At 55.0% G+C, this 17,336-nt stretch overlaps 1 protein-coding gene and 2 long non-coding RNA genes across 3 annotated transcripts in view; 2 read left to right on the top strand and 1 right to left on the bottom strand.

Moving 5' to 3' along the window:
• Nucleotides 1-4,708: 4,708 nt before the first annotated feature.
• LOC147598031 (uncharacterized) lies at nucleotides 4,709-5,632 on the top strand. Its single transcript, XR_015260931.1, has 2 exons — nucleotides 4,709-4,887; nucleotides 4,979-5,632. It is a non-coding gene; the product is annotated as an uncharacterized LOC147598031 (long non-coding RNA).
• A 265-nt stretch (nucleotides 5,633-5,897) lies between these two features.
• Nucleotides 5,898-6,443, bottom strand: LOC147598030 (uncharacterized). Its single transcript, XR_015260930.1, has 2 exons — nucleotides 6,405-6,443; nucleotides 5,898-6,231 (listed from the first exon to the last, which is right to left on the bottom strand). It is a non-coding gene; the product is annotated as an uncharacterized LOC147598030 (long non-coding RNA).
• Nucleotides 6,444-15,219: 8,776 nt separating this feature from the next.
• Nucleotides 15,220-17,336, top strand: part of CLIC4 (CLIC family member 4) — a 30,335-nt gene continuing 28,218 nt past the window's right edge. The window contains exon 1 of the mRNA XM_086764825.1: nucleotides 15,220-15,382. Coding sequence (XP_086620951.1) covers nucleotides 15,311-15,382 — 72 coding nt within the window. The 5' untranslated portion in view covers nucleotides 15,220-15,310. The remainder of the gene's footprint in view (nucleotides 15,383-17,336) is intronic.

Raw genomic sequence — 17,336 nt, 5'->3', positions numbered from 1 at the left:
CTGTTTCGTACAAGATCAGTGCTCTGGGATGAGAGCCGTTAGCGTTGTGTCTGTACTGTGAAACCGTCCTGGTGAACGGTTGACTTACATCATTGAATTCCTCCCCGATCCTCTGGAAGTGAGATCCTGCTATCCAAAACCAGCCTTGTCCGATCTGTTCACCACTTGATCCTGGTTAACTTCGATTCTCTGTTTCTCAGTCTTTCTATTTGTAGTTGTGCTGCTGTAGCGCAGAAGTCACCGGGTAGGATGCCTTGTGCAACCTGGCAGAACCTCTGGTGCGTGGATCCCGCTTGCTCTTTTCATTCTGGATCTACTAATGCTGTATGTTTGCTCGTTAATCAAGGCCCTTCCTGAAATGACAGATACATGAGTTTAGATAAGTGACTTGCTGAAATAACTGTATCTAATTACACACACACGGCTTTAGCTGGACTGTATAATTTAGATGAAAATTAGTCCACAGGAGTGACCGAAGTGAGTCACTGGCAGGTCAGTATCTGCAGTCCATCACAAAGAAAGATGTATTTGTTATGTCAACAGATGGGACAATAGCAGGTGTGTGCGCAATAGATTGAAGTTTATAGAAACTCGGTGCTGGATTATTAAATCTTTCCACTTGTGTGACTCTGGAAATTTGCCTAGAGAGTTCTGTGTGGACCAGCTTCCTGAGCTTCACCACTGCAGTTTTGCACTCTGAAACTAATTTAGGAATTGCCTTAACGTTCAGGACAAAGATGGTTCTGCTGCTGGTTTGGAAAATGCCTGGTGCTCCCTGAAAGCTGATGGGATCTGAATGATCAGTAGCAGCACTAAGGCAGAGGTCTGTGCTCAGAGCCGTAACTGTTAAGATTTCACACGTTAACGCTCGTACCTGCTCAGCTCGTGTTGTCTGTCGGCCCTGTGGAGGGCTGGCCAGGGCAGGCTGCGACGGGAGGTGCATTAACTTGGAGGAGCAGCCTAAACATCCTGTGTGGTTTTGCACTCTACCAACTTCCTGCCTTAAACATCAAACCTACTGATGTGTTTGGGTGTAAAAAAGTAGTGCTGTTGGAAGAGTAGCTTTGGCAGGGCATTGGACTGGATTCTGATCGAGTTTCATTTCAGCTGTTGCGTGTGTAACTTATGTTTCAGGATAGGATCATCTGCTCGTAAAACCTCAAATCATCTGTTGGAAGTCTGATGTTACGTGTCACGTAAGTACCCAGGAGACAGTTGCAGCACTGACAATGCTCTCTTTGCTTCGCAGCCGCGCTCCAAAACAGGAGTAGAGACTTTAGCAGGCAAGGGAGAACTGTCCCACCTTAGTGTCCCCTTCCCAGCTTCCTGCACTTTGCTGAGTAGCACCTTGGTTTCCTTCTTGGACAATTTTTTTTCTCCCCTGCCACATTCACAGAACTGTCCAGTAGAATCACATTTTTTTTCTCTTGATCAGGTCTCAGTCACAGTAATAAATTGCCATGGAAGTAGTATATCTCTTGAAGGGCAATAAAAAGTATTAAATGAGAACAATGGCGTAGGCAGTTGTGTATTTCCAGACTGTAATCAACAGTTTGACTTTTGAACTTTACTTCATCTCTCCTAGAATAGGTTCAAAGAGGCCGAAACAGCTCGAGTCCATTCAGCTACGGCGTGAAGCAGGGAGATGGAGATCGTTCCCCACCCAGCGGGCTGGCGGTAGACGATGTCCTGTAACTGTGACTCTATCTAAGCTCTGTCTCAGTAACCAGATAGTCAGCAGCTTAAAGTGCAGCAAGAACATTCCCTCTTTCTTGCTCCGTTACACTCTTAAATGCGTGGCACACATAAACTGTTTTATCTTGTAGCCCTGCCTTTGTTTCAGGCTAGGCTCTGACTGAAGGAAGCAGTTTGACTTACGTGTTCTCTTGTTCGGGTTTAGTTCTGACCTGGTTCGGTGGCATTTCCTTCTGGTAAGAGTGAGGCTCAGCTCCATCCATCGTGCTTTAAAATCTTGGGTTGACTCGTGATAATTTGTGTTTGCTTCCTTGGTTGCCTGGAGGCAATCAGCATGCAAACACAGGGACAAGTTCTTTATACGGCCAACTCGGTGTGTGGGTTAAGCCTTGGGAAGAGTGGGATTTAATGAAATTGACCTTAAAATGGTAGAGCAACCGATAGGCAGCAGGAGGTGATCTGACCGTTCAGAGGGGTGGCTCTCGGCTGTTTGCTGTGGATTTGTTATTAACACATTTGGCTGTTCTGCAGGTTGGGTGACGCGGGGAGTTCCGTAGGTACCAGGCGCTGGGTGTGCCGTACTGATTCAGCAGCTGAAGCTGCTTATAGGAAAAGGGATTCAGGTTAGGGGATCTGTGTGTTTTTACCTTTAAAAGAAAGTATTTTGGGGCTTTGCCTTAAAGGCAAGCTGCAGGTATTGCAGGGCTACGCCTTGTGGGACAGGAGTTGCTTCCCCCCAGGCAAACTCTTCGCCAGGGCAGGGCGTGCTTGCAAGCGCCTCTCACCAGGCGGGGCGAAGCCCCTCGGTAACTGGAGTCTGCCATGTAAATCAAAATGAGATTTAAACACATTTCAGGAAGAATCGCTGTTTAAAATCATATCTGTTAATTTGTAGTTATCTATTGAAAAGTTACTCAATTCAGAAACTTTCAGAAAAGGACACTAAAGACGGGCACAAAGCCTCATTTTTAAGAACATCGATGCAGAACTCGAGCCTGTGACCCAAACACCCAAAGCTGTGAGTGTTCCAGCTGGAGAAAAGTGTTATTGACATTGTAAAATTAGTCTTTAAGTAGGGGTTCTGCTTCACCAGGAGAAAGTTTGATTTCTTCATGAAATTAAAATGAAATAGTGCTGGAGGCGCTTGCCCTGCTCACTAAAGCACCAGCTGTTGATGGCCACTGAAGAGCAGAAGGATAGCATGGCAAAGCAGTAAACATTTTTTCAAAGAAAAAACATAAACTATAGCAAAGTTTACCAAAACTGCTTTAAGCTCTGCCTGTGTTGAAGGAAGAGGTGTGCTTTGTGCTGTCTTTAACTTGGAAAGAACGGCAAGAAAGTACAAAAAGCAGAATTCCTCAAACTGATTCAGTTCCGGGCAGGGAAGAAGGGGCTGAACTGAGCCTATCCACAAACCTACCCAAGCAGCGTGGGAACGGCTCAGTTCTTCAGCTTTTGAAGAGGAAAATGGGTGTTAAAATCATCCATCATTGCAAAACAACTGGAAAAAATGCTCCCTTGTTCCTTCTGTTTCCATTAACTTTCACCTACAGGACGCCTAAAAGAAAAGGATCTGTTTAACAGCCCTCAACACGCGTACGTTAGCTGGGTGTGGTAACAGCTTAAAAGCGTGCAGGCGTGGGGTATGGCGTTCACAAAAACCAGCCCCAAATTTAGAGTTAAGAGACCCTGGCAGTGTAAATCACACCTTAACGGTTACACCAATTACCCGCCTTAAGACAAATGAAACTAGAAATGCAAACTAGGAGAAACTGATGAGTTGAAAAGGTGCTTCCTGTCTGATGCTTTACCCCAGGACTAAATCGGTGGTTTACATGAACACGAGGCGCTGGCTCCACGCCGCCCTTCCAGAGCACGACAAAGCCAGGAGCTCCCAGCCGCCTGCCGGAGCAGAGCCCGCTGCTGGAGGAAACGTGGTGCTGGCCGCTGTCGGAGGCGGGATAGCAGATGAGACAGAGCCAGCCCAGCCCGTCAGGGTAATTTCTGCGTCTGGACCAGCAACACCCGCTCTGGTCTGGAGTGCAGTGGGGCCAGTTAACTCCATTTTATATCTTCGCTTCTCATTGGCAGGCGCATTTGCCTGTATTTCACCAGGCTGGGGGTGAACTGAAAGCCGTTACTTAAGGGAGACGGGTCACAGCCAGGTTGTCACGGAGCTACATTTAAAAGTACATTTAAAAACATGAGCTGTGATGTGCTTGCTGTGAGGTGTGCTGGTGTCTTGTATAGCTGAGAGGAGGCTGTGGCTGAGCAGCAAACCAATATTGCGTGGAGCCAGCCTGAGCGGCCCGGGAGGGGAAATGCTGCAAAAATTCTTCCTTAGCTGGGAGTGTCGTATTTTATAAATGGGATGTGGCTGACTCCCAGGGCAGGGACGCCCTGCTCTGGCTGGGCGAAACTGGGATCAGAGGCCACGGTGACTCACGGTGACAGCAGCCACCTTGTGCCAAGCACACCCGTTTGTTCCGCAATGTTTTGCTTTTGTTTTCGGCTGAGATTGTTTTGGATAATCCCAAAAATCAATGCTGCAGGAAAGAGCTCGCTGGCTCCCAAACAGGGACCTGCGTCAGCGCTGGAAGTGCAGCTCCTTGGCAGCCTGGGGAGAGGATTTGCTGCAGGGGGGACACACACAACTCAGCCGTTAGTGCGAAGTGTTTGAACACAAACTCCAAACTCTTTGGAGTTCGTATTGGGGCAGATTCCTCGAGAATGGTGTTTTTTCTCATCCAGGATCAATCCCTTGGAGTTCGTGGCGTGTACGCCTGCTGCAGCCGGTTGTGTGGGACTTGTCCTTTGGGACCGGGGGGGGCTGCAAGCCCGGGGAGGGGGGCATGGGAATCGTTTTTAACTCCCATGTCTGTTTCCCCAGTTGGGGCACGCTGCGATGCATGCAGTAACGAGCCCAACCGCAGATGGGACATGGGCTCCGGCTGCGTCCTTCCTCCTAAACAAAGGCAGGATGCGGTTGCCCCTCGGGCAGAGCGCCGTCGGTAGCCGTCGCTCCCAAAATCAATGCGCCTTTGTGCGCAGCGTCGAGCGCAGCTGTGCCGCGTTGTGATCGACAGCCGGCGTGTGGGAGAAGGGAGATGGGATGGGAGCAAGGGCTGCGGCACTGCTGCGAGTTTCGTGTGACGCAGCCCCTGTGGAAACTGGTCTGGGCATCACGTTAACGTAATAAATCCGGGGTGCAGGAGGGGCTTGCGGAGAAATGGAGAAGGACGTTGGCGAACAGATACTGAAGTGCTCATGTTGCTTTTTCCAGCTGCGAGGGAGGAACCGGGCTGGGCGGGTGCACGTGAGCCACGTGTGCTGACCCCGGGCAGGGGTGGGGGCTGCGCTGGGCAGCGCCCCGAACCCCAGCCTGGGAAACTCAGAATGCTTCTGTTTTACTGAAAAGAAAACACGGAAAACGGCTGTCTTGGGAAAGCGACTCCGGGGGGAAAGAATTATTCAATTCCTCCGCAAAAGCTTTGTGTGAAATCCAGGGGCAGAGCTGCAGCTTGTGTAGATTGTGGCTGTGCTGAAATAAGGAGTTGCGCCTGCGAACGGCTGCTCAGGGACGGCCCCTGGAGAGATGTTTCGGCTCGTGTGGCCGGGCTCACAAAAGCACGTGCATCGCTTATCTGCTCGGCCAGATCTTCCTTTGAGTGTGCTCCCACCCATGACCTGTGCTGGTGCCGTGCCGTGCTCCGGGCCGTCCCTGAGAGCACAAACCGCGGCTGCCATCGTGGCGCCTGGGCCCGGCACGCGCGGTGGGAGCTGTCAGCCCGCGGTGGGACAGGCTGTGCCCGTGCTGCTCGCGGAAGGGTATTCGCCTGGGGGAGCAGCAGCTCTTTGTCATTCCTCATTCGGGTTTTAAAAATAATTGTCTGTGTGCTTCAAATTAAACCGAAGCCAGCAGAGCAGTTATGAAGAATTTTGATCCCTTTTTTGACTAAACCCCACGTGCTTCCCCTCTCCCCTTAAAAATTGATAGTCTCTGTCAGCTGGGTTTCAGTGCAGCGAGGGGGTTTGACTACTGACGTGAAAAAAGTCGCCTTTCTCACTGCGATGATGTTTTTTTAATGAGACAGAAATGCTGTGGTGCCTTTCCAGTTTATTAAAATCTGTGTGAGTCCATCCGCACCGGCGCAAGGGACAAGAAGGGAAAATTAAAGTAAGTGCATGATTGCAAAACAAAATTGAGCTCTTTCTTATTTATTTATTTTTAATCTATTACAAGCATGCGAATGAATCCTTCCATTATTTACGAGGGAGGATAACGGGAGCTGTTCTCACAGCTTCGGGAGGAGGCAGACTCCGCTTTCAGCTGCAGCTCTTCTTTCCAGACGGGAAAGCGGACACCTTGCCGTTGTCTGGGACACAGAAAGGTGAAGGCGGTTCTGTGAAAAGGGAGGAATTCGCGTGTTTTGTGGGAGAGGAGGGCGTTATCCAGGAGGAGACCATCTCTGCAGGCGCTGGGCTCGTGTTGGTGGTCTCTGGGCTCCCAGGGCCAACGCAGGGTGAATCTCACTGCTGGAAAAAAAAAAAAGCCTTTCAGCCCAGCAAGGGCGAGCAGAGCATTTCAGCCGCAGCGTCCTATGAGCTGAGTCAGCCCCGCGTCTCCTCGTGGCTCTGGATCGGCTGCTGGGGCGGCTCCGAAGCTCAGCTACATCACTCGCCCAAATTGCGCTGTGCGCGCAGAGCACCTTGGCTCAAGGTCGGCCGCGTTGCTGGCGGGGACCTGGCGCTTCCCCAGCTGCTGCTTCCTTCCTCCCTGCCCTCAGCGCAGCGTCCAGTACCTTCCGCCGCCTGCGTGGCATCGTGGAGAAACGGCAGCAAGTGTTCATCTGGTTTGCTGCTCAGCGTTCTTCTCTGGGTGTTTTTCTGCTGCGGGAGGAGGAGGGAGGTGAGGCTGCTGCTGAGCTGGAGATGCTGACTGGCTGCGTAAAGCCGGGGAACTCAGTTTCCCCATCAGCACAGTGGGTTTAGTGTTCCCTGCTCACGCAGTTAACGTCATTTTCCGATAACTGAGACTCCTCTGGCAGTCAGCGCGGTGAGTTTGCTGTGGCGAGGCTGAGGAGCAGCACCCGTGAGTACCGCAGCAGGAACACCCCAGGGCTTGGGGATGCAGTTACTCACCTCACGCTTTTCCTAAAGCCTCCCGAGGCGCCCGGTGCTGGGGTCCAGCAGATTCCAAACCTGGGTAAAGTTCAGACTGCAGGGAGAAAATGGAGGAGAGGAACGAAGCTTTACAGTTGCAGGGATAAGAGCAAGCGGCAAAACAAACACCTCCCGGCTGGGTGCGCGGGACAGGCTTGTGCTGGCCGGGGTGGCCGCGGGTCCCAGCCGTCGCTGCTGTCTGTTGCAGCTCCCTTTGCCCGGCTTGGCCTTGTTTTGCACCGGTGCTGTGCCGGCTCCGCTGGGACCTTCCCCGAGCCGCTGCGGCAGGACGGCGGCTCTGAATGCCGCTCTTGCGAGCCCCGCGGGCGCCTGGCTCTGCCGGCAAAGGGGCCCCGGCTCCCCAGCTTTTCAGGTGAGCTGTAACGATGCCGCAGGTCGAAACTCCTGGGACGAGCCAATGAGGCCGAGTCCTGCCTCCTCTGAGCCCCGGCATCCCGCCATGCGCCCTGCCGCGCTATCCCGCCCCGGAGGTAACCAGCTGCTCCCCAGGTTTGGGCTCATCGGACGTTAACGTCGTGACCACGAAGGTCCAGGTGCCCCCTGCTCCTTCCCACGCCCGCTGCACTCCCCTCCGCTCTGCTTTGCCGTGGGTGTTTTGCACTCACCCGCCATCAACCACAAACCTTCAGATTTTTCCTAAAAAAAAGCATCTACTGCTGGAAGTGAGGCCCCAAAGGGAGATAAGCAGTGCGCTGAAGTGTCTGTCTGCATCGAGCTGATTTGTCTGAAGGGGTTTTTTCCCCGTGCTTTGCCATTGTGGCTGAGATTTTCCAGTGATGCCGCTGGTGCAGCGGGAGTGCTGGGGGGCTCTGAGCTCTGGGACCCCACCGCTGCCTGTGCTGGACACCAGTTTTCCGGCTGGGTGAGCAGGCAGCCGGATCCTGGCAAGGTGCCGCACGGTTCTCCACGACATCAGGGAAGAACCAAGGCGGTGTTCGAATGCAACCAGCAGTGCCGGTTTATCTTGGCCGATGGCTGGTGGAGCTGAGGTGGCAGCAGCCCCTTCTCCAGCTCCTCCCGTGGTGGCCTCTGGGCTGCACGTTGTCACCATGGCCCGTCAGTGTCCCCGTGCCGGCCACCCTCGGCTGCCTGCCCGTGCGCTCCCTGGAGACGGAGACACCGAGGATGCAAAAAGCAACGAGCGGAACTCCCCAGCCACGGCCATGGTGGGACAGCAGTGCCACACCGTGTGTTGGACCTTGGGCAGTGGGACCAATGACGGGTGAGCTGCCACCGCCCGGGGTGGGCTTGCTGCTGCGGCTTTCTGTGGCGTGTGGGAGCTGAGCTGGAGCTGTGCTGCCAGCTGGCAAGGAAATAACCTGGCGGAGCCTGGTCCTGGGTGGGATGGGGATGGGACCTCTTTGGGAGGGGGGCGGCTCATCCAGGTTCGCTGTGCTAGAAATGGGCACTCGCCCAGCTGGGCTGAAGCAGTTGCGCACGTTGAGTTTTCCCGGATGGTGCCCATCAGTGCAAAGCAAGGCGTCTTCCGCCGCCGTGAGTGGATCAGCGGCGTCACGCCAAGGCGGACGGCGTGGCACAGGGCGGGTGCAGCGGGGACCTTCCCGTAAAAGCGGGGGCGGGGGGTTGCCAAGATGGGAGCCCTAAAGCTCTGCCCCGCGGGTCCCCTGGAGCCAGCGCGCTGCGGCTGGGCGCACGGCCCCGTCTCCCGGGAAGAGGAGTGTGCGGGGAGGGGGATTGCTGCCCGCTGCCCGCGGAGGTTTCGGTTTATTGGCTTGGGCAGCATGTCCCCGCTGTTACTGAGCAGCTGGGGTGTCAGCTGGGTTTCAGTGGCATCACAGATGCAGCCCTGCTAATCGCTCGTTTTCTTACCCGGAGCATTAAATCAGTAAAAGAAACCTGAATCACAGAAACCCGAATCACAGAAACCTCTCGGGCAGCTCAGAGGGTGGCTGTGGAAAAGCAGCCCGCGTTTTACCCACCGTGGCCGCAACGTTTGCCCGCTGCTGCGTGCGGCTTTGCCTTGGGCCCGTTACTCACCTCGCTGGGGAAAGGATGGGGATCGCCTAGAAATACTGCGATTCACGGCCGGGACAGATGTGAGGGGTTTAAAAGGGGAAAATCTCGGCAGCGTTGGCGCCCAGAGAGATGCTGTGGGGAGCCTGGGTGGGACTGGGCAGGGCTGAGCTGATGGGCAGAGCGATGGCTCCAGCCCTCAAACATCCGCCCCATGTTCGTGCCCCAAATTCTGTCTCTCAACGGCTCTTCGCAGGAGCCTGGAGGGTGTCTTGCAGTGATCGTTACACAGAAAAACCACTGGGCAAAGGGCTGGTGATTAAACTTGCAAAATCAAACAGCCAGCGTTCAGAAATACCAGAATTTCAGCCTGAGCAGGTGGAGCGTGTGCTGCAGATAACCGGCGCTGGGATGGGAAGAGCTGGGAAATCTCTGCTCCGGTCCTGCCCCGCAGGATCGTTCTCCCCGTCTGCAGGGCAGAAGCGGCTTCGAGGGGGCCGCAGCTGCTTCTGTGGGTTTTTAAGCGGTGACTCAGGAGGTCCAAGTCCAGGTCTCCATCCTGCCGTGGGCGTACCGGGGCTTGGGACGTCGTTCCCTTGGCACCCCAGTGCCGCTGCAGGCTGCAAGGTTTAAGGAAGGTGGAGGAGTTTCTGTCGCTGTGTTTAGAGAGCTGCCAGCACTATACATGCCACTGCAATACAAATACTTTTATCAAAAAGATTATTTCTAAGTCCTGGTAGAACTGCGAGATCTCGGCTTCTTGTCCTGACCACGTTTCCTTTTCTTTCTGGAGTCGTTTGAGAAAAGATCTGGCTCCTTCCATGGTGACTCAGCTAGGAGGAACCAAAACCGACATTCCCCATGCCACCGCTTGAGTCAGGTCGGCATTTACGCCATCAGTCCTGAGCGGGCTGGCTCCGCGACGGGCGTTTGCTTTGTTCCTTGTGATGAATGTAATTAATCTTCGATGTGGACTTTGCCCAAAGAACCGCCTGGAGAGCTCGGAGGAGTTCAGGTGCCTCCCTCGCGGCGCACAGCTTCACCCCATCGACACGAGGTCCCTCGCGGAGGTGCCAGGCTGAGCAGCAACCTGCGAGGGACTCGTATTTCTGCAGAATTAATGTCACGTACCCGCACAGCGACCGCGTCGGTGCTCCCTGCGAGTCCTCCTCCCTTGTTGCCGCGGGCTTTGGCTGTGATTACAGCCCCGAAGCAGCCCTTTGCCGGGCTCCCCTGATCCCGCTGTCCGTACGTGATAAAAAGAGAATTAAATCGTCACAGCGATGCACCCAGGGAGACGATGTGGGTTCCTCGCTGCTCCTGACAGCGGCCGGATCTGCTGAGGGCTTTGTCTGATGTCCGAGGCTCAGTGCTGCGGGAAGACGGGCGGAGGCGGCCACCGGAGCGGCACCGCGCCGCCAAGGGCTGCTGCGCCGGAGGCCCGAGGGTGCTCGCCCCAGCACCATGTTCAGTTTTGAAGCTCAGAGCGGGGGAAGAGGAGGGCAGAGATGGGACACATCTCCACCCGCGCGGGAGCAGGGTCCTGCCTCCCTCCTGCACGTTGTGGCACTGGGAATGGGTAAGAGCTCCGGGCAGCGAGGGGGAGGCGGAAAATCCTCCCTCCCGCATGCGGCTCTGCCACTGACTGGATCTTCCACGCCGTGGCCTGGCCAGCCAGCCCCGGGCGACGCCAAGCCCAGCACCGCTCCCCAGCACAGGAAACAGTGTCCTTTTTTTTTCACAAGTAACTTTTAAAACCAGAACTGTGATAGATCTCGGGTTTTTCTCGCAGGAACTCCAGGCGCCCCGCTGTGCCTGTCTGCGCGGTGCCGCTGCGGGGATGCGTCCCGGGAAGTGTCCCAGTGCCCAGGCTCGGCTGCCAGCGCCCTTCACGCTTAGCTGAAGCTCAGCTCTGCCTCTTGGTGCTTTCCAGGTCCCTTTCCGCAAAAGGGCGAAGCTGAAAGCTTTGTTTCCTGATGCTCACGGCAGAGAAAAGGCCGATATCTGAACTTCAGAAGTAGGGCAGTGAGAAACACCCGGGGAGGCGGCGAGAGGCATGGCAACGGCCTCCCGCTGAACGGGGAGAGCCGGGTACTCGTGCTGAGTGCGGTCCCGAGAGCCAGTTTTCCTTTTCCCCTCCTTGGCTGCCAGCTCCAGACACAGGGCGATGCCAAGCGCCAGCGCTTCAGCAACGCGAAAGGGAGCGAGGTGAAAGCTCTGCCTGTGTCGGTGTTCCCGTAAACCTGCCCCCACCGCGCTCAACGCGGGGAACCTGGGGCGGCCCAGGGAAACCTGCAGACAGTGCCTGCTTTGTCCAGCTCCCTTCTCCTGGGGGGCTGAGATGCTGAGAACAAACATTTCACCACAAAACGCATTGATGACCGTCCAGCTCCCTGGGGCAAGGACCCTGTGCCAGTAACCAGAAAAAAAAGCATGCCATTGCGTGGAAAGGACAGCGATTGTTAAATGACTCCAAGCTGCAATTGCTGCCGCTAGAAGTTCTTGGTTAACAGTTCCTAGAAACATCGGGTCCTCCGGCCGCTGCTCTTGGAGCAGTGTCAGCTCGGACCGCGCAAAAGAGGAGCGACCCCGAAACTGTGGGATGCAGTCAACTTCCCACGTAACGACACGGGACGTGTCCTAGCTCTGAGACTCTGCCTCAGCCCACGGCAGACCGGGTTCCACTGTGTTTTTCACCAGTGTCAGACGGGAACCCGGGGTCCGGTCCCACGCAGCGCTGCGTGTCCTCAGCTGCTCACTTCAGTGCCTTGTGGGACCAGCTCTGTGAGCTGCAGCTAATGCTAGAATTTGGCATCCGCCCCGGATGAAAATGAGCTATCTAGGGACAGCTGGCTGGGAGTTACAGCGAACAGCAAACAGTCTGACACAAGCAGAAGTTTGATTTCCCCCGCACTCCCGGTAAATCTGGCGGGCTATCACACTCCGATCGGCTTCAAAAACAAACGCTGTTCAACACGCGGTAGGAAAATAGGAACGAGCGATAGCAAAATCGTCCATCCTCGCTGGCAGGTGATGGGTGGAACCCAAAATCTCGCCTGCAGTCTGGATGGGTTAAGGAAATCGGAGCTTGTGGAGTTACTCTGCTGAGGGGACCATCACAGCAGAGCATCCGGGACACGTGGTCCCCGGCCCGCGGTCGCTGCCCTTCCGCCTCAAGTCTCCAGGGAAGGACTTTGCAGCATCCCAGCCTGCGCACAAGCCCAGGAACCCGAATTAGCCCTGGAATGAGAATGCCAGTATTTTTAAACCAGGGTGTGTCATTTCTGCCTTTCTTTTGAGGGGTGTCCGTGGGCAGGTTCTTCCGCAGCCTCAGCCACCACTGCTTTAACGTGCTCTAAGGAACCTGACCGGCCGGGCGCTTACTTCCAGCTGCAGCCGGCAGCAGACCGTCCAGCGAGCTGTGGTGCTGCGTTCCGCCTCCCCAGCCCTCCTCAGCACCCTTTCTTGAAGCTGGTTCATTACGCTTAAAAGCCGCGATGTTCATACAGCACGGAGTCCTGCTGAGCTGCAAGATGAGCTGCATGCTGAGCTCCTCCTGTGCCTGAAAACTCCTCTTACAAATAAAATTTGAACCCCAGGGTTGATGCGGCAGTGAATTCCACCGGCTGACGGTGCACAGCGAGGGCCGGGGCGGGAGAGCGCTTGCTTTGATATCTTTAACATCTGGTGCCTCCAATTTCAAAAGCACTTGGAAAGACTGAGATGGAGAACTGCTGCATAAAGGCCAAAAGTGCTAGAGAAGTGAAACAATAACACGCTGTTTCGCTGCCTTGCCAAATGGAAATAGGCCTTCTCAACACAGCGTAAAATAATATAGAGGGAGTGACCCCCTGATCTACGCGGGGGGGGGCCAGAACTGCTTTGTTCCGACTGCCTGGTTCGGTGCAAGCTCAGCTTTGAATAAGTCACTTAGCTTTTCTGACTCATTCCTTGCAGCTGTACAGGGTGGGTAATACTCATTTTCCTATGGATTGTCAGAAGGGCTGGTTATTTATTTTGTAAAGCTTGGGCAAATTAATTCTAAGTATTCTTGAAAAAAAAAATCTTCGAGAATAACATAAGCAGGCATTAGAGAACTAGGAAACAACCGAGAGCTTTCAACGTGCAAAACCCTTCTGAGCATCGCTAGAGAAAGGGGTTTCATTTGCATGGGGAGGATGAGGGGTTTGGCGGTGCCAGCTGGAAACCAGGAAAGTGTCATCTAAAAGTAAAATAACTGAGAAGATTAAGCAGCAGACAAGGCTGGAGCGGCGGGTTATAAATGAAGTAAGCCAGCTATTAGCTGCTCTGCAAGAAAACAGCATGCAAACTCTTTTGTTAGAGAAGAAATTCAGCGGCAGTGGGGCAAACACGGCCCGGTAGCTCCTTTGTACGGCTGGCAAAACAGAAAAGAGCACGGAGCGCCGCGCAGCCCTCCGATTGTCGCTCTGCGCCTACCTTCAGCGGCGCCGTGGGAGAGCTGTTTCCTTGTACCAAAACCTGCCTTTTGAACAGTAGGCGGTTCTTTGCTCTGGGGACGCTTATGAAGTATTTCAAGTTTTACAAACCCTATGATTTTGAAACTTTTGGCAGAGGAGGATGGTGAAGCGCAGAGAGGAAGGCTTGGTCCTTGGCTGAGAGGGGTGGTGTCGGGCTCAGCGTTTTATCCTGGCGCTGCCCAGCAGTGGTTCCGAGGACTCAGCTCTCACCTGTCCCAGCAGACACCGAAAAAAAACAAACGTAAAGCCGCCAAACTGACGCTCGTGGAAGATCTCTGTGACAATCCCATTTAGGGGAAATGTTTTCCCTCCCATCTGTCCCACCCACGTTCTGACGATGGTGTTCTTCGTGGTACAGGCTGCAACTAATTTAAGGGCGATTATTCAGGGAGGTTCCTGGACAGGGCTGGACCACATGGTGCTGCCTTGCTCCCAGATCGGTGTGGTCACAGTGACACACCGATTTCCAATTGAGACTGTCCCACCCCATGAATCAGCGAGATTCCTTGGACTCCGTGAAACAAACAGAAATGAATCTTCCGCCGGCTCCCAGGACTGCGCTGTACAGAAGCCGTTGGAATGGGAATGAATTTTGTCACATTGGTTGCCCAGCCCTGTCCGCACCGCGAGAGGGGCTGACAGCAGTTTTTCCTGCTCGGGATGAACAATTCACGGGCATACAAAGAGTAAATTTGCTTAAAGACATCCGGTTGTGCAGAACCGAGGGCAGTAAAATGCCTGGAGAGACACGAGGTTTTGTTATTACCAGTGAACGCTCTGCTTGTAACCATTTCATCCCCAGCCATTCCTGGCTGCATGGGTGCATTTGGGTACAAATTACAGGGAGGCTCGTCCCAGCGCCGGTCACAGACAGCATTGCAGCAGCAGAGGCGGGGAGCTGCGTCTGCAAGGCATTCGAAGCCACCTCGGGGTATCCCACAGCCCCAGCGCGTCCTCCCCTGGGATCGGCTCTGCCCAGACGTTCGGGTGCAGCTCAAGTCAGACTATTAAAAATAAGTCTGAGCTCCTGAAAAAAAAAAAAGGAAGGACTGGGAGCGAGGGCGGGTGCCGCTGAGGCACAAAAGCCGCTCTGTTCACGCCGGCCTGGGCTCTGCAGGCATGAAGTCGCATGGGGAAAATGTGATCGCAGGCTGCGTGCTGCCGTGTGCTATTTTGGTGAAAAGACTGGAAAAAGGGCAAACGCTTTAATTTCATTCCGGTGTTTCACCCAGTTCTCCTGCGCGTTTTTCTGTCCAGCTCCTCAGTCTCTGACCTTAATAGCGAGGGAGAAACTGGGCTGGAAACACTCCTCCCCGCCTCTTGAAATAGCATTTTCCCCAGCCAGGAACAGCTATTTCTGCCGCTCTGGCGCGGATGCCCGCGGCGTGCCGAGTCCCGCACCCCAGAGGGGGAATTTTCCAGTTTTGAAGCTTCAAGCGAAGCGGGCTGCGGCCCCGGGGCTGAGGCGATGGCGGGGAGCGGGGGAGGGGGGGGACAGGACACACACACGACCCCCGTCCCTGGGCCTGGCAGCGCCCACCGGCCTGCGGCCTCCGCCGAGGCCGGGCCCAAGCAGGCCGCTCCCAGACGTTAGGTCATCGGGCACCGCGCCGGCGGCGGGGGCGTCCCGTCCCGCCGGCCTCACCGCGGGGGTGTCCCCCACCACCGCTGGGGTGTCCCCCCGCCGCCCCGGGGCGTCCCCCGGCCCGGCCCGGCCCGGCCCTGCCCTCCACCGCCCCCCGCCCCGCCTCAGGCGGCCCCGCCGTAGGAACCGTCGCCCCTCTTCAGCGCGGGCCCCGCCCCCCGGGTATGGCCCCGCCCCTCGGCGCTGGCCCCGCCCCCGCCCCGCCAGACCCCGGCGGGCGCCTGGGGCGGGGCCGGGCGCAGTCGCGCGCAGGGAGCGGTGCGGGGTCGCCGTCCGGGCTGGCAGCGAGCGCGAGGCGGGCGCGGGCTGCGGCATGGCGCTGTCGGTGCCGGTGAACGGGCTGAAGGAGGGCGACAAGGAGCCGGTCATCGAGCTCTTCGTCAAGGTGAGGCGGGGGGGGGGCTCCCGGCCACGTCTCCTCTCAGACCGCGCGCTCCGACTGTTGGGCGCCCCCTCCCCCAACCACCGTTTTTTCCCGCTCGCTCCAAGTTTCCCGCAGCGACGAGCTCGGGGCCGCTCCCCGCCGGGCGGAGCGGGCCCGCCGCCCCCGGGCCCCCTGTCCCCGACCCCGCTGTGCCGGGCGGCCCCTTTCAGCCCCCCCGCAACCTCCTCGGGACGCGGCGGGAGCGCGGGGCCCTCTCCTCAGGGCGGGCCCGGGCCCGGGCTGCGGGCGCCGCCCCCGCCGGCCGTGGCGGTGCGAGGCGGCCGCGGACAAAAGGGCCCCGCGGTGGGTGTGGAGGGAGCGCGGGGAGCCGGGCCCGCGTCGGGGCGTGCGGGCGGGGCGCGCCGCGGAGAAATCGCTTGTGAAAAGCGTGCTGCGGGCGGCTGCTGGAAAATTCCTTCCCCAGAGCGAGTGGTGCGGCGGGCGGCGGCGCCGGTGCCTTCGCTGTGCACAACGCGTCGCCCTCGGACGAAGGCGGTGAGAACGCGAGTTACTTCTCGCTCGGTGCCGCGCCTCAGGAGCCTGCTTTTGTGTCGGAAACCGGACGGGTAAACGCGTCACCGTTTTTGTTTTTTTTTTTCTTCCAGACTGGATGAATGAGCGTGTGTTGTACAGCCCTTCTCTGGCAAGGGCACCAGGTGTATCTCCACGTTTTGCGTTCCCATTGCAGCATGATGCAATGTTTTGCATCCTCCGGGGCTCTGGGGATGCAGCATCTTACTTTTACTTCGTATCAAAAGTGCAGAGAGTCAGTGGTGTTAATCTTTTCTCTCTGTGCTTAAACTTACTGTGAAGAAAGCCTCTGTAGAAAATAAGTATTTTAATTCTTCAGATGAAGTTTCCTTCTGTTGCAGTGAGAAAATAATGGAAAATCGAGATCTTGGGAATTGCTTAGTATAAAAGCCACCGTGACAAACACAGAAATTTCCAGTAGACTGGGTAGAGCTTTGAAAATAAGTTATTAAATACAGATTTTATGTCTTAAATAATACTCTAAAAATGTTGATTTTTTTTCCCATTTCAGACTTTTTAGTATTACAGAGAGGCAGTAATGAGACCCAGGGAAGGCGCTACAGTGAAGGATTCCAGACCTGATTTTAGCCACAATATTTAGGCTCTCAGTGCAGAGGTTAGAACTTACTAGTGCAGCAATTAAGTTACAGATTACTTTGAATTATTTATAGCGGTACTTTGATAATAACTTGACAACTTATCTTCATCTGTCCTAAAGTTGGTTGACCGATTTTTTTTCTGAGTTTAAACAAATTGTGGCAGTGATTAATAGCAGAAGGATTTGGGGGCGAGGGGAATAAGCTTTGTGGGTCTGTTTAAAGAGGATATTTCAAGCATGAGGAGTAGCATGGAAGAAGGTGTAAAATTAGTTGTGAGAAAGACATATTGATTCTGATTTAAATCAATATTGGATCAATAAAGGTGTGAGACTATATGAAAGGGGAAAAGCAGGGAAATTTTCTGTCCCTCTCAGTTGAAACTTCTTTATTGGCATGGATTTAAGAAGGCTGGATTTGGGATTATCAGTGAGTAGTGCCTCCCTCGAGGAAGCCTTTTCCCAGCATTATGAGTCACTGCTGCAAGCTGTATGCTGTCTGCCTTCAGGATAGAGTTCGGGTTAAAAAAGAAGTTGTTGTTGTCTGCCTTCGTGATCTTCAGGTGAAGGTTATTTCCCTGTAAGGTCCTGCAGAGGAAGAACAGCCCCCACCCCAGCAGACAGACGAAAATAGTTTTTTCATCTGGGTGCTGCTGCCTGTCTCACACTTTATTGAAGCTGTGAGGTATTACTGCAATAGTGTTTTTGTAAAGCTAATGGACGTCTTGTTTGCAACCTGTCTCATTAGGATGATAACTTCCTAGAATGCAAGCAGAATATTATTCAAGA

The sequence above is a fragment of the Chlamydotis macqueenii genome, chromosome 22, assembly GCF_036417535.1.
Source record: "Chlamydotis macqueenii isolate bChlMac1 chromosome 22, bChlMac1.mat, whole genome shotgun sequence".
NCBI classification, from domain to species: Eukaryota; Metazoa; Chordata; class Aves; order Otidiformes; family Otididae; genus Chlamydotis; species Chlamydotis macqueenii.
Note: the sequence above shows the minus strand (reverse complement) of the source record. Positions and strands in the feature narration are given on the sequence as shown.